This window comes from Callorhinus ursinus, unplaced genomic scaffold (assembly GCF_003265705.2).
Source record: "Callorhinus ursinus isolate GAN/ISIS: 27379988/994484 unplaced genomic scaffold, GSC_fseal_2.0 scaffold31, whole genome shotgun sequence".
NCBI classification, from domain to species: Eukaryota; Metazoa; Chordata; class Mammalia; order Carnivora; family Otariidae; genus Callorhinus; species Callorhinus ursinus.
In genome coordinates, this window is record NW_027397093.1 from 14,364,724 (window position 1) to 14,391,506 (window position 26,783).

The 26,783-nt window shown below is 52.7% G+C and overlaps 1 protein-coding gene and 1 long non-coding RNA gene across 2 annotated transcripts in view; one reads left to right on the forward strand and one right to left on the reverse strand.

Moving 5' to 3' along the window:
• Positions 1 to 6,892, reverse strand: part of LOC112807339 (uncharacterized) — a 7,587-nt gene extending 695 nt beyond the window's left edge. Inside the window, exon 1 of the long non-coding RNA XR_003204064.2 lies at positions 6,449 to 6,892. This is a non-coding gene — a long non-coding RNA (uncharacterized lncRNA). The remainder of the gene's footprint in view (positions 1 to 6,448) is intronic.
• Positions 6,893 to 6,952: 60 nt separating this feature from the next.
• Positions 6,953 to 21,095, forward strand: TBATA (thymus, brain and testes associated). The gene is made up of 11 exons (XM_073878860.1): positions 6,953 to 7,072; positions 7,603 to 7,653; positions 8,755 to 8,841; positions 10,146 to 10,381; positions 12,372 to 12,527; positions 13,405 to 13,484; positions 14,978 to 15,154; positions 17,223 to 17,304; positions 18,116 to 18,260; positions 19,820 to 19,872; positions 20,874 to 21,095. The coding sequence occupies exons 2-11, from the start codon at positions 7,607 to 7,609 to the stop codon at positions 20,954 to 20,956; spliced, it is 1,146 nt and encodes a 381-aa protein (XP_073734961.1). The 5' UTR covers positions 6,953 to 7,072; positions 7,603 to 7,606; the 3' UTR covers positions 20,957 to 21,095.
• Positions 21,096 to 26,783: the final 5,688 nt, after the last annotated feature.

The window sequence follows — 26,783 nt, forward strand, 5'->3', positions numbered from 1 at the left end:
GAAGGAAGGAAGGAAGGAAGGAAGGAAGAAAGAAAGAAAGAAAGAAAGAAAGAAAGAAAGAAAGAAAGAAAGAAAGAAAGAAAGAAAGAGAAAGAAAGGAAGGAAGGAAGGAAGGAAGGAAGGAAGGAAGGAAGGAAGGAAGGAAGGAAGGAAGGAAGAAGAAAGAAGAGCATTGCCAATTCAATTTTTTTTTTTTTTAAATAAAAGGAACTGAGGCTGGCTGCAAATGTTCAGCTTTCTGTCTGAGACCACAGGGCCCCGTAGGACATAATATTTTGATCTTTATCCAAATATCAGCAAGCAGCCATTGAAGTCATTTTTTTTAAGATTTTATTTATTTATTTGAGAGAGAGAATGAGATAGAATGAGCATGAGAGGGGGGGAGGGTCAGAGGGAGAAGCAGACTCCCCGCCGAGCAGGGAGCCCGACGCAGGACTCGATCCCGGGACGCCAGGATCATGACCTGAGCCGAAGGCTGTCGCTTGACAAACTGAGCCACCCAGGTGCCCCCATTGAAGTCATTTTAATCAGGGGGCTGATTGTATCACATTTGGGTCTTCAAACAATCCCCTTGTCACTAAGGAGAATGGCTAGATGCAGGTCCAAATGGGCAGACTAGTTACAAGGCTTTTGCATTCATCCAGGTGAAGAGTGGAGATAGCTGGTTCTAGGGAAGAACAATGGCATCAGCTGAGGAGATGGGTGCCTGGACAGATGAGGTCATTCTGGAGTAAGGCGGGCCCCAAGCCAATACAACCGGGGTCCTTCAAAGAGGGGAGATTTGCACACAGACATGCACACAGGGAGAATGCCCTGAGAAGATAAAAGACGGAGGTTGAGATGATGCTTTTCCAAGCCCAAGAACACAAAGGATGGCCAGCAAACCACCAGTGTAGGGGAGAGGCAGGGGACAGATTCTTCCTCGTGGCACTTGGAAGGAATCAGTCCTGCGGACAGCTTGATCTCAGGTTTCTAGTCTCCAGAACTGTGAGACAATACATTTCTGTTGTTCACACCACCCAGCTTATGGTCCTTTCTTACAGCAGCCCTGGCAAATTCATAAACTGAGATTCCCAAACTCACTCCAACCTTCAGTAGGTTGACAGGAGGAATGGGAGGCGCAGGGTGAACTGCCGTTCCTAGTAGCCTCATGTCCCCTCTGAGCTGGGTGTCAGAGCAATGACTGGAGTGGGGGAGACCCCAGTAGCCCAGGGGACCAGGGCTAATCCTGAAGCTAATCCTTGAGGTGACCACTGCATTTAGTGTTAGACCTGCCACCTAGGAATATTGCAGGAACCACTGCAAAGGAAACCACTCATCCAGACATAGTTCAAAGGCCCACCCTTACTATCCATTTCTCATGTCTTTCAAGAATTGCAAATATTTAAACTCTTTCCATTGGCTGCCCATTCAAATATCTCATTCAAGGCTCCCTGGTTATTGCATCATTGTAGACCCAATTAAACTCATTTCATTTGAAGATTCTTATGTGTCTCTCTAATACACAGATCATTTCCCTCATTTAAAGCAAGTTGTTTATAGCTAGTAGGCCTACCCCCCACCTGAGCTATCCCCCTCCAGGGAAGCCTTACAAAGTTCCTAGTTAGGAACAGAAGGCCCTGAGGGGATTGCCCAATGTTGTCTCAGGACACAACCTTACAACCATAAAAACAAGTCAACACCGAGGCCTACTGGCAGAGAATCAGTTACAGGATATGCACGAACAAGGGTCAGCAGAGGTTGCCTGGGCCAAACCCCAGGCTATGTGGAAAGCCCTTACCTGGTTAAGTCTTCCACAAATGGTAACCCATAGCAATAATCATCTTTCAACAGATGTACTGATCTATCTGTGAATTAGATTTCATCTGGAGAAGATGACCTCCAAGGGAAAATGCCATACAAAGTTCAGTTAACAGAATGTTCTTCTTGAACTTGGCCCACAAGGCCCCTAATGATCAACCTTGGCCTTTCTCTGCCTTCATGTCCCCCATTTCTACCTCACACTGAGACCTTATTTCCTGGGCATAGAGTGACCATATAGTTTATCATCCAATATGAGATGCTTTTGAGATGGACAACATACTCAGTTTTCTGGGACAAGAGGTGTAAACTGGGCTGTTTTACCCAATCTGGGATTTCTAGTCTCCTTAGCCATGTGGAACAACTTAGAGTTCCTATAACATTCCATGGGCTTTTGAATCCCCAGACTTTTGCACATGCTCTCCTCTTCTGATCTACTTGGAACACATTCTATAACCCACTCTTCTGTGGGGCCTTCCCCAAGACTCCTAGGTGGGCTTGGGCTCTCCTCCCCCTGTGTCTTCACTGTCCCCAGCACATACCACATTCTGTCTTCATTTCCCTGGCTCCCCACAAGACCTGTAACCTCTTGAGGACCAGGTATTGTATCTTTTCATCTTTGTGTTCTCTACTCTATTCCATTTTGTAGGTACTCAACATGTGTCTAATCAATGATTTTATAATTAGCCTGGAGAAGAGATAGGTGTCCATTAACTTCAACTGTCTAAAGAGTTGTGATCGCAAAGAGGACCTAGACTTGACTTATGAGACCATAAGGGAAGAACAAGAATACTAACTGGAAGCCTCAAGAAGATATATTTCAGCTCAATATTAAGAAGAACTTTCTAGCCAACAGGACTACACAAAATCAATAGGCAGCTTTGAACAGTAGAGAGCTCCTTGCCACTAGGGATGTTTTGTTGACAAATACTGGCTTATACTTGGTAGGAATTTTGAGGTAAGGATTCAGGCATGTAGTGGGTGAATGGCCTGGATAACTACCTTATACTCTATGATTCATCCATTCATTCATTCAGTGATTATTTACTGGGCACCAGGCATTGCCCCAGAAGCTCATGAATTAGCACAGAACAGACACACCCATGTAACCACCATGCAGAGCAAGAGCGTCTGCTGGCTGACGCACGAGGCAGATTTGGCCTCCCAGCCTGTTGGAGCTTACAGGTTTGCAGAAGAGATACACGCAATCATATGAATTTATGGGGTGTCCAAAGATAGTGTGAGGGGAGTCTGAGAGGTGTTTAACTTGAGCAAGGGTGAATGTAGGAAGCTTGTGTGGTTCCATGACCTTTAGATCTTTCTAGAGAGCTCAGGCTTCTTCTCTCTTCCGTGAGGCCTGCTCTTCCAGTTGGGTGACCTTTCTGAAGGCTGGCTTAGACCAGTCTCTACCTGTCAGTTCCAGAGCTGTGAGTTCTGCTCAGCTGAGGGGTAACCAGGTCACTCTGATCATCCCAGGGGAGCCACGTGTGGTCTTTAGTCATGCCCTTTCTTTCCTTCCCTCTTCTCTAAAAGACCACCAGAAGGCTAGTCACACAGACTTTGGGACAGTAGAGGCATGGCAATGCCATGGCGGGTGAACCCCCAGAGCCTGGCCACTCTCCACTTTCAGAGCAGCCATCAAAGTATCCAGTGGTACTGGCCACAATCCAGAACTCCGTGTCCAAAGAAGAAAAGACATAGCAGGTGAGCCAAGAGGCGTGTGATCACAGGACCTCCTCCTGCCCTGATGGGGGACAGCACTAGGATAACACAGCAGCTATTCATGAAATGTTTGCATGATTTGGGTAAACGATAGTAATAATAAAGAAAAATACCATGCCTCAAGCCTTTGCTATGGGCCAGGCACTGTGCTGGGTGATTATATATGTATTATCTTACTGAAGCATCAAACAGGCCCATAGGGGCAGAATTATTATCCTTACTTCACAGAAGAGGAAACTCTAGAAGAGGCCTAGAAATTGTCAAAACTTATCTGAGATCACATAGCTAGGGAATGGCAGGCCCAAGGGTCTCCAAAGCCTGTGCTTCTGGCCTCTGTTCTCTTGACTTTACGTGGGGATAAATGAAAGCCCAACAAAGCAGAATGGGTCAAAATGAGCCCTCCTGTGTGAATTCCAAAAGTAGGTGAGCAAGCCCTCAGCAGAGTAGCAGTTGAGCAGGAGAGGGATCTAAAACTGTGTTCATAGCGTACGCAGAGTCAAAGAAAAATAATGAACCAGAAAAAAATGTTTTCTTACTCATGTTACAAAGGGATAACGTCTCTAATATATAAATGCATATATTCATGTAAGAAGGACTAACGAACAGAAGAAGTGGATAAAAGATATGAACAGAAATAGCAAGAAATATACTCAACTAGCTCTTAAGCATAGGAAAAGATGCTCAATCTGACTGACTAAAGAAATGCAAATTAAAGCCAAATTAAGGCAGCACTGATCTCCTACAAACTGAAGAACATGCTGGACGCAGCTATGATGGACTTAAATGTAGAACACATTTGAAAAGAAGGAAGCAGAAAGTCAATGACTTAAGTATCCCTATCAAAAAATTATAATGGGGCTCAGTCATTAAGCGTCTGCCTTCAGCTTAGGTCATGGTCCCGGGATCCTGGGATTGAGCCCCACATCGGGCTCCCTGCTCCGCGGGAAGCCTGCTTCTCCCTCTCCCACTCCCCCTGCTTGTGTTCCCTCTCTCGCTGTGTCTCTCTCTGTCAAATAAATAAATAAAATCTTTTTTCAAAAAAAGTCTTTAAAAGAAATTATAAAAAGAACATGAACTAGACCCAAAGAGAGTGGAAGAAATTAGGTAGAGAAGACCAAAAGCCTAAACATTTGTTCTTTGAGAAAAAAACTGATAAAAATAAATAACCCTTGGCAGGATTGAGAGAGGAAGAGAGAGAGAGAGAGAGAGAGAGAGAGAACAAATCCAGTCCAATATCTGGAAGGAAACAACAGATCACTATAGTTCCTGGAGACAATACAAAGATACAACCTATGCTATAAACTTGAAAATGTCAATGTTCTGGAGAAATTCCTCAAAAAACACAATGATGCCAATACCAAAATGACAATGATGTTAGAATTATCTGAGGAAGATTTTATAGCAGCCATGATAAAAAAAAAAGTTCCAATGAGCAATTAGAAACACATTTGAAATAAGTGAGGGAAAAAAATAGAAAGTTTTAGCAAAGAAATAGAAGCTATAAAGAACAAAATGGAAATTTTAGAAATTTTAGAAATAATTGCAACACCTGTAACTCAGGATTTAAGATAACATGTCTAAAAGGATGAGCACAGGGCCTGGCACATAGCCAATGCTCCATGACATTTTATGTTCCTCCTCTCGTAACTGAGGCATCGGAGCAGGAGGACCAAACTTCAAAGCAGTTCCAGGCAGACAGACCCTCCTGCCTTGGACAGTCCATAAAGAAGATGTCAGAAGGGTTTGCTTAGCAATTATGTTATCAACCTTACAAACCAGTGTTGAAGGCATTCCTTAAGGGGCTCCCTTCACCCCCACCACTGCAATCTGCATGCAGACCCCGTGTTGGGTTCTGAAGAACATAATGGAAGAATAAGAGGTACAGCCGGAAGGGAAAGATGGGCTTTAGCTTCAGCCGCATCAGCTCCCAGGTGGGAAACCCCCCAAGTTGTGCTGGAAGCAACAGGGAGGGACTGGGCAGGAAGGAAGAAAGCTTTCTCTTCTTTCAAACAGAGTATTGTTTATCATAAGAGTAGCCAGAATTCCCAGAAGCATGGAAGAAGGATGGGTCGCCTCATTCCCGCAGAGACAGGCCCAGGAAAAGCTACACTTAGGTGGAGACCATTCTGACCTGTACGGATGGAGAAGCATTTGGGGCAAGGCCAAGATCAGGCACTACCCCACAATGGGTCACCACCGTCGTTTGAATCCCCACCCTCAGCTGGGATGGGCAGAACTTTTGAAGGAGTTGGGTTTGCCTCTAGCTTTCCTTCTTTTTCTTCCTTCCTAGCAGAACACACAGCATCAAGCACTCTCCCTTAGTTTACAGAACCAGTTTGCACCGCTCACGGTGCCTGATCTCATCACACCCCGTGGACTAAGGGATATCCTCACTTCGTTTTACGGGTATCCGAGTTGAGCCTTAGAGCAATCAAGTGAATCACCCAAGGGAGTTCTCAGACTAAGGACTCATCCCACCTATAAACCTACATATAATATAAAATCCTACCTCCATCAAGACACCAATATTAATGAGCATTACCGTTACCATTTTTGAGCATCTCGTGTGTACCAGGCAAAGGACTAGGTACCTGGCTTCCCTGAGCTCATTTGTCCTTCAGAAGGACACCAGGGGTAGAGGAGGCTGCCCTGTCGTACAGGCTCAGAGAAGACAATAATGGTAGGTGATCACACTTAGTGCCTGGCACTGTTCTAAACACTTCAACATGCATTAAGTCGCTCCGTCTTCCCAACAATCCCATGAGAATAAGTGTAAGTAACATGTCCATTTCCGAGATACGATAACTGAAGGTCAGAGACATCAGGTAATCTGTCTGAGGCCACACGGCCCGGAAGTAGCAGAACTGGTGTTCAAACCGAGCCCTCTTACCACTGTTTCGTGTTTCTGGCAGCAAAGGTGACTTACCCCAGGTGGCACATCTAAGAAGTGTCCAAATCAGATGGAGACCCCTGCCCACCTGAAAACCAGGGTCTTCCCACCCAGCTATCCTGCCCAGAGTAGGGCTGGAGGGAGGCTCTGGGTCACTTGGGCAGCCTCCTTTCTCTCCAGCTAAGAGACAGCTGTCCGCAAATCAAGCCCCAGGAACGGGATTTGTGGAGGCAGAGCCCTCTATGGTGGCACCAGGCCCAGTCGGGCTGACAAAGCTGGGACCCAGCTCCATCAGCCTTCCTTGCCTGCCAGTTTTTCTCTCTCTGCCTGCCGCTTGCTGGCCGAAAACTGTCCCCAGACTCCCATTGTCTCCCTTGGCCCCCACTGAAAATGCTGAGTGCCAGGTGGAGAAGGGCCTTGGAGGGAACCTGGAGGGGTCAGAGGAGCTGGGCGGAGTGGGGAGGAGAGGGGCGCTGGGGAGTGGTTCTGGAGTTGTGGGGAAGGGGTCGCCTAGCAACCACCAGCTCATGTGGTCACAAAGCCGGCAAGGCTTGCCCACAGAACCAGCGAGCCTGCCTGCCTATCGCTGTGTCCTCTTGCTCCTTTCTGCTCAGGCAGCAGGGACTTCTCATACACAGACTGTAGCGGGTACTTGCCTCGGTGAGTCCATGGATCTCTCCCGGGGAGGAAATGGACACTAGAGCCAGACAGGGGGCCGGGGGAGGGCCTCCGGAGGCCGAGATGGGGAAAGCGAAGTTCTGTCTCAGGACTGGTGTGAGCGTCCAGACCCCTTGTGTCCCGCTGCGTGGGGGCCAGGCAGAGAGGGGAGTGAGGATGGAGGCAGACACAGTGGGGCCCACCTGTCCTGCTCTGGAAAAGACCGGCCTGGCTCAGTCCCCGTTGACCTCTACCGCAGCTGTGGGTTGTGGCCCATTCGTGGCTTATAAAATCAATTGGATGGGTCACATCTCACATTTGCAAAATGAAAACGAAAAGTAGGATGAAAATAGCACTGTGCATCATTTGTGGCAAGGGTAAGGATTGCTGTAGGATGTTCTTCCTTCCATTTCACATACACAGAGGTGCGTGCACGCCCGTGTGTGAATCATGACCTATGAAGGAGTTTCTTAGTATGATCACAGTCAAAAGCATTTGAACGTCTTTGTTCTAACAAGTACTTTTTCCTGTAGGCAGATGGGTTGGGGCTTCCGAATGGCCTGTCCTCAAGCCTGCAGCAGCATGTGAGCGCTCCAGACCCAGCCCCTGTCACCAAGGATGTCCAAAGCTTCCTTCAAAGGAAGTTCCGCCAACTGTTTTTCTCTTTAGAGAAGAGATCATGAGACTTGGAGTCAGGATGCCTGGAGTCCTGGCTGTGTGGCCTCAAGTCTCCCCTTCCCCAATCTCAAACAGTGCTTGAGGGGCTGGCCCTGTGGATCTCTGGGGTCCTTTGCAGATTTTGTGACTGAGAGCTCATTTTCAGAATGCACCGACTCCCGGTCCCAACCCCATCCCTAGGACCTGCAACCCCTGCACTTTGGAGAGATAGAAACAGATAAATCCATGGATCTATAGATGTGTATGTGTGTGTATAGGCATATCTATGTACCTACAGTTATATTCAGGTCCATAGATTTAGACCAATCACAATTCTTGACTTTGACACCCATCATCTTTCATCCACATCACTGAATTAGTCTATTTCATTTTATAACGAGCACCAGCAAATGCGCCTCTCAAACCAAGAACTGGAATACCACCACTAACACATCCTACCTGCTCCCCTCCCATCCTATCCGCCCTCCCTGACTTCTCTCAGAAGTAACCACTAGCTGAATTTTGTGTTTAGCATTCTCTTTGATTTGTCCCCCTTATTTTATCACATTTATGATCATTTGGCTTTCCTTTGAGCTTAACTTTTAAGAAAGGAATCTCGGGCTATGTGGTCTTCTGGGACTTGCTTTCCTTGACCGCACGTTCTATTTGTAAGATTCGTCCACGTGGTTCCGTGTAGCTGTGGTTCATTTCCATTGCAATATGATGCTCAATTGCCCACATGTAACACAGCTCATTTACCCGTTCTTTCTGCCACTGGACATTTGGGATGTCACCAGGTGTTGGCTAATTTGAACAATGTTCGTCTGAACATTCTCACAAACAGCCCCAGTGGTACGACAGCAAGAGCATCCATTGGGTATGTGTCGGGGAGAGGAACCATTGAGTGCTACAGCATGCAAGTGTTCAATTTTACAAGACATTGCCAATTTTTCTCCCCCAAGTGTCTGTTCCATTTACACTCCCACCGCCAGTGTATGAGAGGTCCTGTTATCCATCTTCAACACTAGTGTTTGGTGCACCGGCCTTTATTCTGTTAGAAAGCCTACAATGGCTACGGAGGTGGAGACCCAGTTAGCTGAACATCCACTGATGAGGTAAGACCCCACGTGGGCGTCCCCGCTGCTGACCAAGGGGGTGGTGGGGGCAGGGCGGGGTGGGAGACGAAGATGGCAGAGGGGCACCCAACCGACAGAGAGGGCTCACCTTCTGCTGCCCTCAGCCAGGCCCCGGGTGGGTTCTCGGGCCGGAGTTAGCACAGGTCACAAACTGGGTCCCTGCCTGGAAGGAGAGGACATGGTGGCAGGGGGCAGAGGCGCCTAGTGCTAGAATCCCTGGGGCTTTTAAGGGGTGACATCCTCCGTCAGTTGGGGTAGGGGAGGCCAGGTAACTGCAGCTTTCAGAGAAGGTTTGCTTTATTTCTTTAAGTCCCAGATCCCTTAGAGGCCAATCGAGGACGGCACAGAAAACTCAGGGGCCTGGTCAGCGAAATCCTCAGAGGGTCCCGGGGCAGAGCACCTTGCTTAGCATATCCAGAGCCCATCTCTTCTCCAGAGGGCCTCCCTTCAGCCAGGGCCAGCGGGAGAAGGGAGTACAGACAGCGCGCAGGCAGGTGGTCCCCACAGGCCCCAGGCGGAGATCACCCCACCTTTGGATCCTTGCTAGACTGACCTCGAGCTCCTCCTCCAGAGGCAGGGCCCGGCATCCTCAGCAGAGGGCAGGGGTGCAGGGTGCAGGACAGACAACCCGAGAAGCTTATCTCCAGCGAAGCCGAGCGAGAGCTTGACGCGTCCCTGCAGCGCTGCTATTCCGAATGCAGCCCCATCAGCTCTGCGTCTCCCGGGAGGGGCCCCCACGGGAAAAGGCGCTGTCTGGGCTCGGTGCTCCAGCTTTGGCCTCTGGACGCTGAGTCTGGGCCAAGGCTGCCTGGGGGGCACGGGGGCCAGGGGGACCGCCTATAGCTGGCGTCTCCTGGGTTGCCAACAGTCAGCTTGGGGAGAGGCCCTTGCTGTGTCTGTCTGTGTATATAAGGTACCTTTGCTCCAACCCAGGTATTCGGATGAGTAGGTGGGTCGACGGCTTCTTTCTTCTGGCTTGAGGGGGGGTTTGTGGGAGAAGACTGAGGTCTTGGGAGATTCCATCTGAGTTCTCTCAAATAGATCCTAGCTCCCTGCTAAGGCATCTTAGGAAGACAGAAGGCTCCCTGGGACTGGATTGTACCAGTTGGGAGAGGACCCTGGCGGGGAGGCCCAGCTTTGGGTGCCATGGGGGTGGAAGTGAAATCCCGGAAACCGATTACAGAGTGTCTCGGGAATAGACTCCAGATAAGCACCGAGCTCTGAGCCGGGTGGGCATTGCTGCCGGGAGGTTCCATTAGCTTCTCCTTGACCTTCTCCTCCAGTCCAAGGGCTGAGCTGAAGCCTGAAAAGAAGTCAGAGCACAGGCCAAGGAGCCACGGGGACGGCAGGCCACAGAAAGAACTGATGATCCCAGGGATCGTGGATTTCCAGCTGATCCAAACGGCACCAAAGACCCCCAAGCCTCAAACCCCTGGTGCCTACCACTTTGGCCGCCTCAGCCACCACTCCTTCTTCTCCCGACACCACCCCCACCCACAACGCGTGACCCACATCCGAGGTAGGCCTGGGGTAGGTAGGGGCCCGGCTGGAGGTGGCGGGGCCGTCTTGAAAACTGGAAAGGGAGGAGCCAGCCCCTGTTTCGAAGCTGAGACCCAGGGAGGCTGAGGATTTGGTCAGGGTCAGAGAGCTGCTTGGCCACTTGCCATCACTTGGTCAAGCAAAGACTTGACCTGTGGCGCAGGCTCCAAGGCAGACTGTGTAGCCGTCGACAATTCCCCTCATTGCCGATCCTCCCATTTTACAAACCAGAGAAAGGGATGAATGTTCTACCCCAGAACTGCACTCTGTTCTCGAACTCAGGCCAATCCATCCACTTAGCCATCCGTCCATCAAGTATCTATTGAGTGTGAAGTCAGGCACTATTTTAGGCGCTGGGAATGTGACAGTGAGTAAGACAGTCCCTGACCTCATGGAGCTGACTCTGGTGGGAAAGGATAGGAAATAGGTAAGGTGTCAGAACATAGGAAGTGCCAAGGCTCTAGAGGGGAGTAGACCTCATCAAGAGCATGGCATTTGAACAAAGAACTAAAGGAGAGAGGGCATGAACCATGTGGATATTGGGGGAAAGAATGTCCCAGGCAGAGGGAACAGCAAGTGCAAAGGCCCTGAGGCACGAATCCTGGCTCTGCTGGAGGATCAGCAAGGAAGCCAGTGTGGCTGGAGCAGAGTAAGGAGGGGTAGAAGGGAGATGCACCAGAGAGGTGGTGGGGGTCCTGATCACGTGGGCCTTGGAGGTCACCCCACTTGCCATTGAGCCATCTCACTGAGTCAACGGGAGCCATTGGAAGGTGAAGGCAAAGAAGTGACAGGAGTGATGTATTGGCCACTGTCTGGAGGGTGGCATGGACCAAGAAGGTAGCAGTGGAAGAGTGGCCCTGTTCTGGAGATACACGGAGGTGAAGCCAACAGGATTTGCAGAGTAGTTAAAAACGAGTAGGAAAGGCAGAGAGCAGCCAAGGCTGATTCCCAGGTGCTGGGCCTGAGTGACTAGAAAACCAGAATCACATTGGCTGTGAGGCGAAAAAGCCTGAAGCGAGGGCCAGCGCAGGGTGGGGGAGGGGTGGGGAATTTGGTGGGGACCTGGGAGATGCCAGACTCCACATACCTTTCAGGCTTGGGGGTAGAAGTGCAGAGTAGGCAGCCGGGCCGGGGGTTCAGGCGAGAGATGCCGATGTGGCCATTCGAGAAGGGACAGCGTTGGAAATGGCGTGCCTGGATGGGCAAGCCAGGAGCCTGTGTAGATGCAGGAGAGCTCAGGGACCCCAAGGCCGAGGGGGGCAAGGAGCTGAAAAGGAAGGAGCAGCAGAAGTAAGGAGCAGCCTGCAAGTTAGGAGGCACCAGGAGAATGAGGGGACACCTGACCAAAAGAGGGGTGTTTCCGGAAGGACAGAGTGAGCCACCGTGCTAGACCCTAACCAGGCTGGTCCTCGAAGCTTCACGATGGACGGTAATACACGGTCACACAGACCGTAAACCAGAAGGGTCCTCGTGTGTAAGCTGCTCACCACCTCCTCCAGGCTGCCCTACACAGCTGACAGATGGCAAGGAGTTTTATCCAGGGGGTCTAGCTAAATCTTACTCCCTGTGATTTGAGCCCAGGCCCCTCTGGTCACAGACTGTGGGTTAATGACCCAGCCGCATGTCCTCCTCTTTAAGCTGCCTACCTCTATGTGTTCACACCTGCAGTTCCTTGCTCTGTCCTAGAAAATCAGAAGGACCCCAGGACTAGGGTCCCAGGAAGCCTGGGTTCCTATCTCACCTCCGCCTGACTCGCTGCGTGACCCTGAGCACAGCTTGTCACAGTCCACTCTAATGTCCCCATGGGTAAGGCCTCTGTGGCCGAAGGGCCTCCCAGCTCCAGCGGTCTATGGGCTTGTGGTTATGGAAGAAGCGGGCTCAGTGCTCTCCCTGCCCACCAGCCTCTTCCCCCTCTCCCGGGGTTCCTGGGGTCCACCCACCTCCTCCCTACGGCCGCTCGCCCTTCACAGATCTCACCGGGAAGCCCGTGTGTGTCGTCAGAGACGAGTTCTCTCCGGCCCCCTTGCCTCAAGCCACACTTCTATCCCGCTGTCTGATGGGAATGCCCACCATCTCTGTCCCCATCGGAGATCCGCAGTCCAATCGGGAACCCCGGCTTTCTTCTGGTGGGTACTTGGGCAGCAGCCCCTCCCCAGGTTCCTGGGAAGGAAAGAGCTCTTAGGTCAGTGGGGTCCTGTGGGGTACCCTAGATTTTTCCTCGTTTCCTCAGACAGCAGCATCTGCATACTTCCCCAACTCCCAGGTCTTCAGAATCGTGGCCCCTACTCCGATTTGAGGTGTTTGAGGAGTACTGATAATCAGATGACAGGCAGATTTGGGCCACAGTCACATGACTTACAGCCACAGACAGGGACGATATTGGAAATGTTGAGTCGCTTGGATGCTCGGGCACCGGCCATTCGGAGCAGTCAGCCAGAGATGGAGCTGGAGCGGCAGTTTTTCCGGCGGCCACTGCCCTGCCCTGCTCCTGGCCCTTCCCTGAGGGCCAAGGGGAAGCCCACTGGCAAGGTCGGGGTCGGGAGAGGCCCCGGGGAGGATCCAGGACAGCCGTGCAGGGCAGGGAGGCTAGGGAGGCTCACCGCCGTGCCATGTCCCCAACTTCGCCAGGAGCAGGTCAATATCTGAGTGACTGGTACAGCACAGCAACTGAGTCTCAGTGTTGGCCTCAGGTGCCTCAGAGAGGCAAAGCTGGATTAACCTGCACACATCTTGGCGCAGGTAGCCAAGCATCTCTAGCACCTCCCAGTGAAGCCACAGGCTAGTCGGCCCCCTCCAGTAGTGACCACCCTCATCCACCAAAGGGTGGATTCCTCCTCCTTCCCTCAAGGTTACCGCCTCCCCCTTTCCCTGTAAGATATAAGGTGGAAGGTTGGGGAGGTGAGCAGGCTCTTCCCTGCTCCCCCCCACCGCCCTCCCAATGCCGGGTACCACCGGGAGGGCAGGGAGGAGGACCCCAGGTATCAGCTGGCAATGTCTTCCCAGAGGCCTGGAAGAAGGAGTTGAAGGACCTGACTTCCCAGGTGGCCATCTTCACCAAAGAGAATGAGCTGAAGAGCAAAGAGGTGGGTGTAGAACAAAGGAGCTGCCTGGGAAGAGATCCGAAGGGTCCAGCCCTTTGTAACAAAACCCCTCCCAGGTGGGTTCCACCTCACGGGCAGTAGAGCCCATGTCCACAAGAGTGGGGGGCTGTTGGCATGGGGAGGAGGGGGCTGCAGAACACCAACCTGAAGGCGGAGGGTTGCAGCAAGAGCTCCAAGGAGAAGAGAAGGTGGCTAGGTGGGGAAATCCAAGGAGGGTTCGTAACAGAGGTGGGGTGTCTGGACGTGGGCAGGGGAGGCATTCCTAGTGTGGCCTGCCGCACAGAAACTCAGAAGCTGGGAAATGCAGGACATCCTAAGAGACCGTGGCTGAAGTACAGGGATAAGTGGGCAGCCATGTTGGGGGGCGGAAGGTGAGAAGGGGCCAACTTTGAATGTGGGCAAAAAGAGGAGCTTGTTCTTAATTTCTGAACTTACTGTAGTGTCGAATCTCATAAGGAGTGGAGACTCACTGAAGGATTTCAGACAGGATGGGGTGACCTCATGGGGGCCATTTGCTGGTAATCCAGTAAAGACAACTGGGAGGCAGCTTGGAGGTATTTGGAATTGGACTGAGGACAGGTCTGGCCCTTGGGACAGAATCTGGTTCTGCCCTTGTCTTGGGCAACAGAGTTCTCATTCCTGCTTTGCGGCTAACTCACTGCAATGCTCACAGCAACTCAGCTAAGCTCTCTGGGTCTCAGTTTTCTTATCTTTAAAATGGGGAGAAGAATAGGGGCACGTGGGTGGCTCAGCCAGTGGAGCGCCCAACTTGACCTCAGGGTCCTGAGATTGAGCCCCACGTTGGGTGTCGGGCTCTGTGTTCGGCAGGGAGTCTGCTTCTCTCCCTTTTCCTCTGCGCCCGCCCCCCTCCCCCACTCAAGCACATGGGCTCTCTTGCTCTCTCTAAAACAAAAAATATAAATCAATCAATCAATCAATCAAATCAGAAGTATACTACCAGTCTCAACTGGGGTTGCAAGGGTAGGAGGTCCCAGGCCTCATACCCCCAAGCTTGGCTCAGGAGGGTTTCCCAGGGCAAAGAAAGAATGCCAACCTCTAGGGGACACACGTGGGGGCAGCTGAGCTGGGAGTTAAGGTAGGCAATGGGGGCCTTCAGCCCGGGATACTGCTTTCAAATCTCTGATGGGCACAGGGGTGGAGAGGGAAGGAGGGTCTCCCTAGGAGGAAATATGAGGACTTCAGGGGGGCTCCAGAATTCAAGACGTTTCAGGAGGAAGAATTTGGGCTATGCAGAGGCCCCTGGCTGGGGAGAGGAGCAGAGGGCAGGGTGGGGCTGGTCTGGTCATCCTCCCCGTTCCCTGCAATGTTGTGATGCTAGGGTTCCAGGAGGCAAGGTGATGCCCTGGAGGTGTGACGGGGCTTCCTTCTCTTCCCCTCTGCCTTCTTCCTTGAACCTCTCTCTCTCTCTCAATCTCTCTCTCACTGCCTGGAGTCTCTGGCCACTTTGCTCCCAGCAGAAGGAGGAGCCTCAGCGGCAGCAGGGGGCAAAGTACTCGGCCGAGACCGGGAGGCTCATCCCCACTTCCACCCGAGCCATTGGTCGCCGCCACTCCCGCCAGAGCCCCTGGATTGATCCTTCTGGCAAAGATGGAGGAGTCCAGACCATTGTCCTGCAGGATCAGGAGCTGCTGGTGAGGCCCGGGAACGCTGGGAACTACGGCCCAACGGATGCCTGGTCTGAGGGCTACCAGCATGGTGGTTGCTGCTCCCAGGCTCACAGCAATCCCAACTGGGGTGCTTACAAACTGCTTTAAAGTGTGGCCTCTCGGGGCGCCTGGGGGCTCGATCAGTTAAGCATCGAACTCTTGATTTTGGCTCAGGTCATGATCTCAAGGTCCTGAGATGGAGCCCCGCTTCGGGCTCCACGCTGAGGTGGACCCTGCTTAAGATCCTCTCTTCCTCTCCCTCTGCCCCACCGCCCACCTCTCTCTCTCTCTCTCTCTCTCTCTCTCTCTCAAAAAAAAAAGGCAGTGTGTCCTCTCCCAGGGGATACTTGTACCTGAGACTGTCAGCCCCAGAAACTCCCCGCCTGCGAGTCAAGCCCCTGGATCCAATCCCCTGTTGCTTCCAGGTTTCTGTGGGAGGCTCTCCCTCTCTTTGAAGGCCTTCCCCCCTCGGGGCTTTAGTTCCATGATCTACCCAAACTGGGAGCAGGAACGTGTTGTCGCAAAGGGCTAAGGGAGCTACAGTGGGGGAATGACAGCCAGCCAGGCCAGCCCCAGCTGGGTCTCCCCACGTTCAGAGGGGTTTGGCCTCTGCCACGGTGACGCACAGACCCACAGACCCACCTCTTTCCTGTGCAAGTTTCCCCGTCAAGGCCTGAGATGAATCCGGGACCGATGCCAGTGGGTTAAGGCTATATCTCACGGTCCCTTTTCAAATGCATACATGTTCTCCAGGAAAGGTTAGACCCTGCGCCAGCATCTTGACACCCTCCCTGCGACCAGCACTTTCAAGCCTGCAGTCCCTTTGGAGACTTACAAGAGTCCAGTGAAGTGACTAGAGCAGACAGGGCCCAGAACCCCCATTCCACAGACGGGGAGGCTAAGGCCCTGCCAGGTGACATTCTGTGGCCCAGGTCCCCAGTGAGGGAGCAGCATAGCCAGGACTAGAACAGTAACTTTCTCCACCATAGGGCGGCCTCACCTTGCCTGGAATTAGGTTCTCGGGTCCTGTGGGGAGGGGGCCCAGGGCAGGTAAGTTGGACGCGGAGAACGGAGAAGGGCCCAGGGGCAGACCCAGGGTGGGGGATCACTGCAACAGGTGGGTATCTGGGGCTGAGGGGGCACCCTAGCAGGCAGAGGCCTGGGAAGAGTCTCGGCCCGGTTCCCACTCTGCCAAGGATGAGGCAGACCTGCTGGGGACTGAGAGGCCCTGTTAGGTCCTGGGAAGACCAACTGCCAAGCACTGAGGGGACCCCACTTTCCTAGGACTCCAGGGGCTCCACTTCCTACCGCAGGCCCCAACTCCAGCCGACCGCAGCCACAGCCGCCATCAGCAGCCCCGCCTAGGGAGCCCCCATATCCCACCCGACCCAGAGCTGGATCTCCCCCCGATGACACTTACCTGGAGAACACAGGTGGAAGAGGGCCTGGAAGTGGCAGAGATGCCCGAGGCTGAGGAAGCGGCCGAGAAAGAAGTGTGCACGCTACTCGGCGAGATGGAGCCCCAGGCTGGGCAGTCTGCAGAAGCAGCCAGCCCTGACCCTCAGCCTGCCCACTGGGATCACCCCACCTCCATGCTAGCATCTCCAGACCCTGGGAGCTCCAGGGTGGGAAGGCCTGTGGGGTTCCTGAAATCCCCACGCCAAGGACCCAGGGATCTGGGACTCGGTGCGTCTCTGAGCGGCTGACCGGCCCGCTCTCACTTTGCCTTCCTAGTGAGGGACTTTGGGGTACAATCAGCCCACGTGGGGTTCAGGAAGGAGGGGTCCACAGATGTGACTCCGAAGCTTCATTCTGCCACAGTCTCCCTGCTGGGTGTCCTCCTTCAAGGCCTCTGATTCTTCCTCTGTCCAGTGAGGAGGTTAAGACTCTTCCCCTGGGACTGGTGGCAGAGAAAGTGTTCTGTAAAGTGCCAAATCACGGGCAGGAGCCATGGTGGGGACCGGTTTAGGACGTTGTAGGACAGGGGTCTGTGCTGCGGGCTGGGACATGCCATCCAGACACGCTGACCCGGGGCCTGTTGTCCTGCCCGCAGATCCTGGAGCTCCTTTGTCAGATCCTGCAGACAGACTCCTTGAGCGCTATCCAGTTCTGGCTCCTGTATGCTCCCCCAAAGGGTGAGGACACGGCCCATGCCCCGGGGCTTTCTCGGGCTGGAGGCTGTTGAGGGCCTTGTTCTCTGGATGTCACTCGGCTCCCACCCAGGGCCTTCCGCCTAGGCTGCTACTCATTTTTGGAGCCCCAAACGAACCTGTTCCAGCCGGGCGGCCCCTCTGCTCCCTCCTCCCTCTCCCTCGGCAGAACTGCCACCACCCTGCTTCTCGGAGGGGACTTTGGGCTGACCACTGCCCTTGGCACCTGGGATGGAGAAGTCCAGAGACGTCTTCAGCAGACAGACCCCCTCACCCAGCACTGTGGGAAACATGCACACCCAGACACAACATATACAGGGGGACGCATGAGCAGATGCATGAGCGGACGCATGAGCAGACACCTGTGCACACCCTGGGATGGTGGGGGCTGTATCTAAGTGGGGGTTAAGGAGTGCTGTCGGGAGCTGGAGGGAGAGGAGGAGAGGCAGGGCAGGGGCTGGAGGCAGGTCCTCCGGGGGCTTCCCAGAGACAGCCTGGAGCCATGGCTGCTGGGTAGGCCAGAGGCGGCCAAAAACAAGGCACAGGCATGTGGTGCATGTGATCGTGTGGTGACAGGTGGGGAAGGGCTGGGTGCTCTGCATACATAGGGGCCAGGACAGAAGGGGGGGCCCCCCCAAAGGGGACCTAGAAGCAGAACGTCAAATGGTTAGAGAGAGTTGCCCTGGGCCAGGGTTGGGCAGAAGAGCTAGAGGCCCTGCTTCCAGCCTGTTCCTTGTGGGGACAGGACAGGGTGGGTCTTGCCACTGAGGACCGTGCCCCCCGGCTGTGCTTACAGAGAAAGACCTGGCGCTGGGACTCCTGCAGACAGCGGTGGCTCAGCTCCTTCCGCAGCCCCTAGACTCTATCCCGGTGGAAAAACTTCTCGATCAGCTCCAGGAAGTCCAAGAGCCATCTCAAGAGAGGCAACAGCCATCCTACAGGTGGGCTCTACACCCCTCACCTGCCCCTCTGTTCCCAGAACTGTTCCCTCACGTCCAGCCACCTGTCCTCCCAGGTGAGGCCAGGCTGGTCTGGAAAAGGGATCCGGGCACTGGCCACAGCCTGGGCTCACTGAGCCTGTGCTGGAGGGGGAGGAGGTGCAGCCCCTCCCCCGGGGACCCCGCCCCCAGGCCCGCCCGTGCTGCCTGAAGGCCCCTCTGTCAGCCCAGGCCTCAGCGGCTGGCTCTGGGGGATGCCCAAGGGGTGACCTGTGTCAGCGGTAGCAAGGCAGCCCTGGAGAAGCCACATATGAGCCCTCCAGCTCTCGGTCTTTGGGAAGGCAAGAAGAGAAGGAAAGCTAGCAGGCCAGCAGAAGTACCTTAATGGTGGTGTTAAGCGCCTCGCATAGCCGAAGGACACAGGGCAAGGGAAGGTTAGGGAAGTCCTCACGAGGCAGGTGAGTAGGGCCAGGTGTCGGCAACGAAACTGGCAATAATGCGTGACCTCTGTGCTGCCTGACCTCAGCAGAAGGCTCATGTATTTGCAGCCTACGCAACCACCCGCGGAGGCAGGGGTACCCCCATTTTACAGATTAGAAAACTCGGGCTCAGCAACAGTTGAATGGTGGCCCAAAGTCACCCAGCTGACCAGCAGCAGAGCTGGGATTCAGGCTCGGGCCAGTCTAACTTCCCAGGCCAGCAGCATGTGGATTTGCCAGAGACCTTGTGAAAAATGCAGGTTCCTAGAGATTCCACCACAGCAGGTTGGGGATAAGCCAGGGGATGCGTCATTTTGACAATCTCCCGAGTTTTTTCTGATAGAGCTTGGGGAACGCTGCAGGATAGGGAGGATTTGAAGGAGCCAGTGAGACGGTGGGGGCCGTCAGGAAGGGAAGGCAGGAATGTGCTCACTCTGGGGAATGTTAGTTAAGTTTGGGGGTGGTTGCAGCTTGGTGAGAAGGGGGCAGGTGCTTGTGCTCCTTTAGGTTTGTTGAAGACCTAGGTTCTCGCTCTGGCCCTGAGCTGGGTTCTCTTTTCTGCTCTGAGACCAGGGGAGGCCCAGGAGGAAGGTGGGCTTCACTGTGAGCCTGGGCAAGCCACCGCCCATCCGTGGGCCTCAGCTGCACCTCTCAAAACCCCTCTCCCAGAGTTGTAGGGAGGACAATTACATTGGGTGTGTAAACAGGCTTGCTCAAGTCCTCTATTAGGGTAGCAGGAGCTCCGGTTTCTCCACTCACAGGGGGAAGGTTTCCTCCCTGCCAGGAAGCGGGAGCCAAGCGGGGGCTGGGGTGCGCTGCCGTGGGCCGGGGCGGAGGCCCCCCTTACCGCTCCAGAGGGCCAGAGGGCCTTGGTTCCTTGTGGCCACAGCCAGGCACAGGAGTCACAGTTCTCTTGGGGCCCCGCTGGGGTGGCTTCTGCCAGGGGAGCCGATGCTTTGGGGATCTCCAGGAGGGGTGGCTCATGCGTCTCCCTGGAGCAGTTCCCTCCCTGCCCCCCACCCCCGCACCCTGCTACTCTGCCCCCACCTCACCTTCCCAGCCTGGTCTTTGTGTTCGTTATAGCCAATCCCCGAAGAAGACGAAGCCACCGCCCCTACCCAAAGGCGACAAACCAGGTAAGAGTCCACGCAGCAGATCCTCCTGGGGGCTCCCCAAGGCCCACCCTGGCTGTATGCCTCGGGGGATCCAAGCACCCTGGAGATGAAGCTGCCCGTTCTGCCCTTTCATCTAGTCACTCGTTTATTCAGTGCGGACTTCTTAGCGGCTGTGAGCTCGGCTCTGCGCAAGAGTCCAGACAAGTTCCCGCTGCTATGAGCTTACATCCTCCTCGTGACGGGGAGTGCAGACAACAAAGGAAAACATCCGAAGGGATTAGGTGCCATAAGGAAAAGAAAGCAGGGTAAAGGAGGGACAGTAAGAAGACCTGGCAGGGTGCGGAGAAGGCTCCTTGAGCTGAACAACAGGCAGGATCCAGCCCGATGTGGGTCTAGGCAGAGCCCAGAAGTAGGGCTCTCACCTGCCCGGGGTGTGGGTGAAAGCACACGCAGGCCAGGGTGGCTGGGGTCTCGTAAGAAATGAGATGGGATAGGTGGGCAGAGCCGGCCTGTGGTCCCATGCAGCGGGCGTGGGGGTACACTGGAGCCTTACGAGCAGGGCCTGGGGGGACGCCTCAGGGGCTGCTGAGTAGAGAACGGATTGTCTGTCGGGGGCCAGAGGGGATGGGGGGAGACCAGGGAGGAGGCTGCTGCATCATCCTGGGGCCTTTGGCCGGGGCAGGGGCTGAGAAGAGCACAGCTACCCGCCATGTAGAGTATTCTCCCCCACTGGACTATACGGGGTCCTAAGGGGGCTGAGCGTCTGGCATGGAGTAGGTATTCCCTAAGCATTTGTTGTCTGGGTGTAGAAAGAAGAGGTGGAGGCGAAGCTCAGAGAAGGGAGTCGGCTCTTCCCAGGTCACCAGCAGAGCCCGGAGCAAAAGCTGGGCTTGCCCCACATCTGCCTGGGGCCTTGAGGGGAGAAGAGCTCTGCTAGGTCTCCCGAGCAGCTCCCAGCTAGGGGCCTGGCCGCCCCCCCCCCCCCCGCCCCCCCCTGCCTAGTTCCTTCCCTCCCCCCCAAGACGTCGGGAGAGCACAAGTTCTTCGGATGCATTCAAGCCAGAACGCAGAAGAGAGAACTTCAAAGCCAAAGGCAGAATGCTGAGTCCGAGTCCCTTTGCCTGCCTTGCTCAGGAGCTGCCCCCAGGTTTGAGGCTGTTCTCAGCCCCACCACCTCAACAGCAACACCGATTTTCCTATCACACAGAGCCCATTAAAAGGCTGCCTTCCCTTTAGGAGGACAATTCCACTCTACTGTCTGTAGTGGGTGTGTGCTTGGGGTTCAGGTATCCCAGGAGCGGGGGTGGGCTGCACAGAACTGTCCCATTCCACGCGGGGCTTACCCAGTGGTTCTATGTTCCCAGGAGCTGAAGGGCAGCCTGAGAAAGAGGCTCTGTCCCTCCTGAGCGAAGACACAAAGGGCTCTGGGTAGGTTAGAGCAGAGGTCAGAACCCACAGGCCTCCGTAAAGTAACCATCGACACCAACTGTTGAGTTCCTAGCGGTACCGTATTCGATTCTCCCAAAAGCTCTGTGAGGCAGACCATGAATATCATCACTCCCATTTTACAGATGAATAAATCGAGGCTCAAACAGTGAAATAACTTGTCCAAAGCCACACAGTAAGTGGCAGGGGCAGGCCCCAAATCCAGCATGTCTGGCTGGGGAACTCCCGCTTTTCCCCACTGTGTTCTACTGCCTTCCAAACAGCAACCCTCACCAAAGGTGGCAGCTGCAACCCGAAACGCATAAGCCTTAGCCAAATGGTGGTTGGAAAGATCGAGGAGGAAAGAGACCTTCCATAAATGGGACCCAGCTGGGGTTTTGATATCCTTTACCATCTAGAGAAGATGGCCTTTGATGCTCTGGGAAGTCCAGTGTTCCTTGAGATTTCTGCAGATTGCCTGGAAAGCCGGGACAGGGAGACATGGAGGCATTGGGAATCCACAGTGTTGTGGTCACCTGTGGCTCTGAGCTCCTACTTCCACCGAGTCAGGTCCCTGGACCGTGGCTCCTTCCCGTGCTGGCAACACGGGTCCACCTCACAGCAGCTCAGATGGATTAGGTCCCTCTGGGTTTTCTCAAAGACCCCATTCACACAAAACCTGTGTGTGCAGCCAGCTTCAGCCCAGATCAGGGGCTGGATGGGGATCTGCTGTGAATCTAGCCAACAGCATCCTGTCAATGTTAAATCGCCTTGTGTTTTTAAAGTTCCCCCTCCCACTGAGGATGTTCCCCTGGCGGCAGCATGCCCCTTGTCATCTCACTGGCTCTGTCCTCCCCTGTGCTCATCCCTGCCCCCAGTTTGCCCCCAGAAAGCACACATGCATTGTATTCTCCTTCTTGCCCATTTTTTTTTATTATGGTAAAATCCACATAACATAAAATTTACCATTTTAACGATGTTTCAAGTGTGCAGTTCAGTGGTAATGAAGTACACTCACATTGTTGTGCAAACATCGCCACCATCTGTCCACAGAACCCTCTTCATCTTGCAAAACTGAAACTCTGTGCCCATTAAACACGAACAGCATTCCCCCCGCCTCTGCTCCCGGCAACCACCTTCCTACTGCCCGTCCCTATGAACAGAACTGCTCCAGGCACCCCTTATCAGTGAGCCCCGACGTATTAGTCCTTTTGCGACTGGCTTAGTTCACTGGGTAGGATGTCCTCAAGGCTCATCCATGTTGTAGCATCTGTAGGAACTTTCTCTCACATTTAATTTTTTTTTCCAACACACCAGTTCGGCTTCCCTTCCCAACCCCCATTCCCAGACTCTCCAGCCCCACATTGGCCTGTCCAACCCCGTCAAGGGGCTGACGTAGAGGTGTGTTCATGGAATGGGGTCCTTGCGCCCGGCAGTTGTAGGTATGACAGTCTCTCCCTACTCCATGAGGAATGATTTTTAACAATCCACACAGTAAAAAATCCTAGAAGATATCTGCTTCCAGAATGAACCATACTTGTTGGCACACACACACACACACACACACACACACAAACAAAACCAAAAAAACCTAGCTCTTTCGGTCATCCTTCTACCTCCCCTTTAATTGGTCAGGAAGTATGGCTGAGCGGTTAATATTTGCAACTGCAGATTCTTGGCATTTTCCTATTCCAAAGCGCTGCTTAGCCCGTAGATTGTAGATCAGTAGATTGATTTTGCTTTTGCAACTCCCTGCAAAATGCTCTTGTGTCACTGCCTGGCCTTTGCACCCATTGTCAGTGCGCTTAAAGACAGGGTATTCTGGGCCTGGCTTCTTACTCATCTATTTTGAGGGTGGATGGCAAAGAGATCTTTCTCCACAGCCCTGCGGTCTATCTGGAGGAAGAAAGGCAAAGGGACTGAGTTGAAGCATGTAAGGCAGGCATCATTATCCACATCATACAGGTGGGAAATCCGAGGCTTAGAGCAAAAGTAACATGTCGGAGTTCACACAGGCAATAAATAGTGGATCAAACCCAGGGCTGCGGGGCTTCTCAGTCAGTGCTCCACAGGCCAGCCCCCAGCCCCAGCCTGCTCATCTCTCATTTCCAGCCACTCATTCCGCCCTCCCCTGTCTCCTGGTTCCTCTTCCCCCCACCTCTCAGATAGGGAGCTTGTCAGGATTTGCTCTCACTCACTCCCTGACTCTCTTCAAAGTCCCTCATCGGGCCCCCATCCTCTTTGCAGGTTTTAAGGAAATTATTGCTAAACTCCAGGGGGACAGCCAGCTGGGGGAACTTGAAGGTTCCAGATGTGTCACAAAGCACAGGTCAGAGTTGTCAATGGCCTTCTTGGAAATGTGAGTGGCATCCAGCCTGCCTTCCTCGTCACCTGCACCAGGCCACCTGTGCTCTCAGATCCTACGTGGGTTGGAGGCCAGACTGGTTCCTGGGCTGTGGCCCCTAAGGCCTGTGCAGTCTCTGCGCTTTGCTTAGCAGCACCCCCTGGCTGCAGTGGGGGGGCGCCCATTTGGCCATCATGGGGTCAGGACGCCATAGCCACTTCTAGGTCACTTTTTTTTTAAATGTTTTATTTACTTATTCATGAGAGTCAGAGAGAGAGAGAGAGAGAGAGAGAGAGGCAGAGGCAGAGGGAGAAGCAGGCTCCCCACCTAGCAGGGAGCCCGATGTGGGACTCGATCCCAGGACCCCGGGATCATGACCTGAGCCGAAGGCAGACGCTTAACCATCTGAGCCACCCAGGCGCCCTTCTAGGTCACTCTTAAGTTTCTCCCGGCTCCAGACCTTGAAATTTCTCCCTACCCTCTGCCTCTCTGTCTGAAGCACGAAGACAGATGTTTCCTTTCCAATCTTCTCCCCGATGGCTCTGGGTCCTTCTTGGGATCCAGTCTCCTTAGGCACCGTGGTAGCCATTGTTTGGGGCTGCCCAGGATGTTCCCCACCCTCCTTCCAGGGTAAGCCTGAAACTAGCTCCATCCAAACCACAACACCCCATCCCTGGGCACCGTGACTGGTTCCGGGGTAGGATAAGCATGTGACCCAAGCTGAGCCAATCACAGGCTTGGACTTGGCCAATTCTTGGACTTGGCCAATCCATGGACTTGAGGGGGAGGAGGGGAATATTGGCTTTTGCAAGGATGCTGTCACTGGTCATCATCATTCCAAGGGGACAAAGCATCAGTCACACCTGCAGCCCCTGACTGTCCCCCATCCTTCCCTATTATATGAGTCCATAAAATTACTTTTTGTAGTTGATTTTTATGCATTTTTAACATAAAACTTACCATCTTACCCACTGTCAAGAGTACAGTTCAGGGCTAATACATGCATATTACGCAACCATCACCACATCCACCTACAGAACTCTCCTCATCTTGCAAAACTGAAACTCTACACCCATCCAACACGAACTCCCTGTCCCCTCCCCTCAGCCCCTGGCAACCATCCTTCTACTTTCTGTCTCTATAGATTTGACTATTCCAGGTCCCTCGTGTAAGTGGAGTCATACAGTATTTGGCCTTTTTGTGACTGGTTTATGTCACTGAGCGAAGTGTCCTCGAGGTTCGTCCATGTTGTAGCATGTGTCAGAATTCCCTTCCTTTTTTTAAGCTGAATAATATTCCATTGAATGTCCATGTCACATGTTGTTGATCCGTTCATCCATCAGTGGACATTCGGGTTGTGAATAGTGCTGCTAAGAACACGAGTGCACAGAAGTCATTTATTTTGATGTCATGTGATGAAAGGGAGCCTGGGGAATTAGAACACAGGTTCGTCAGACTCCAGAGTCAGTGACAAGAGCCCTTGGCTCCCACGCTTGAGCCATTCTCTTACTGCCAATTTGTTACAACTGTTCACTATCTGTCCTATTCCTAATGTTTTCTTAAATGTACCTTTTTCATTTTTTTACTTGAATATAGTTTTTATCTAAGCAATAATAGCCATGGCGTCATGTTTTTGATATGTTATTTATAAAAGTTCCTCGTATGCAAGAAGATAAATATAAGTGTATTGAATGGTTCCTCCATGTGCCACCTAAGTTAATCTGTTGTACCACCAGAGTATGTTTGCCACACCTTAGAAACATTGCCTAGAACGTATTGCAGTTTGAAGATGAGAGAGCCACCCCTGGGATTCTTGGCTTAAGGACACATGTGGGGGTCAGCTTCTCCTTGCCCGGTTTTTTGGTTCAACAACCACCCCCCCCCGCCAGCCCCACTCCCCGTAAATAATGAGAATAGGCTGGAGACCCATTTGCAGCAAAGGCAGGGAAAGTTGGCATCCTCACCAACAATGCCTTAGAACCCCATTGTTGGACGCCCTCAGAAGTTCTGTAGCGACCTTCCCAGCCCATGGGAAACATGGTATCCAACTTCACCATGGACAGCTATAGTAACCGAGATCTCATTACATTTCCTAGCTTCTCAAACCTGAGTTCTGTCCCCAGAGCCGCCAAGATCGTCTTTCCTCCGTCCCCTGGTTGGTTGATTTCACACTTGTCAAAACTCTTTTATAAGTTTCAGTCAGACCACACCACCCTTTCAATATTTATATCTTTTTTTCTTGTCCAATTGCATTAGCTAATACTTCCAGAGAATAATGTTAAATAACAATGATGATGGGGCACCTGGGTGGCTCAGTTGCTGAAGCGTCCAACTCTTGATTTCAGCTCCGTTCATGATCTCAGGGTTGTGAGATCAAGCCCGGCGTCAGGCTTCATGCTCAGTGGGGAGTCTGCTTGAGATTCTCTCTCCCCTCTCCCTCTGCGCCTCCCCCAAACGCATGTGCGTGCACACATTCTCTCTCTAAAATAGATAAATAAATCTTTAAATAATAATAATAATGGCAGTGGGCATTTTAATAGCATTTAATGGGAATGGTTCTCATTTTTCATCATTCAGCATGTTTACCTATGAAGTACCTATAAACTGAAATAATCACATATTCATAAAGTTATGTCAAGAAGGATCCTTCAGTTCTTCAGTGTTTAATCTACACTGGAACCTTACGAGGTAGATACGACGACTGTTATGACAATTTTACAGATAAGGAGCTGAAAAAAGAAGTAACTTGGTCAAAGTTATACAAGTAGTAAGAATCAGATTGAGGATTTAAACCTGGCAGCTTGCATGGGCAGAGCCCATCCTCTCGGTCCCAAACCCCCATAACTTTACATCGTAGCTACCGTTATTAGCACAATTTCACGGACGACAAATCAGAAGAGACGTTAAGTGTTTTGTCCAAGGTCAAACAGCTCTTGCTAGTGTATCCTCCTCGTGCGCTGATAGGGCAGTCTTAGCGTTCACCTCTACTGCACACTGGGTTAATTTCTTCCACATGCTCTGTGATTTTTCTCACATCTGTCTTCCATTTCACTATCACATCAACTACACCCTTGATATTACTCTACTATAATCATGAACTCCGCAGTGTTATTTTTGTCCTTGGCTCCCTTTCTTAGTCCCCACAACCTCCTTTTCAACTCAT

Bases quoted from the DNA above. Each gene is read 5' to 3' on its own strand.
- TBATA (XM_073878860.1), top strand. From the start codon at position 7,607: ATGGGTTGGGGCTTCCGAATGGCCTGTCCTCAAGCCTGCAGCAGCAT. The intron at 15,155-17,222 runs GTGAGGCCCGGG...TCCTGCCCGCAG, and splicing joins TGCAGGATCAGGAGCTGCTG to ATCCTGGAGCTCCTTTGTCA. The intron at 18,261-19,819 runs GTGGGCTCTACA...TGTTCGTTATAG, and splicing joins AGGCAACAGCCATCCTACAG to CCAATCCCCGAAGAAGACGA.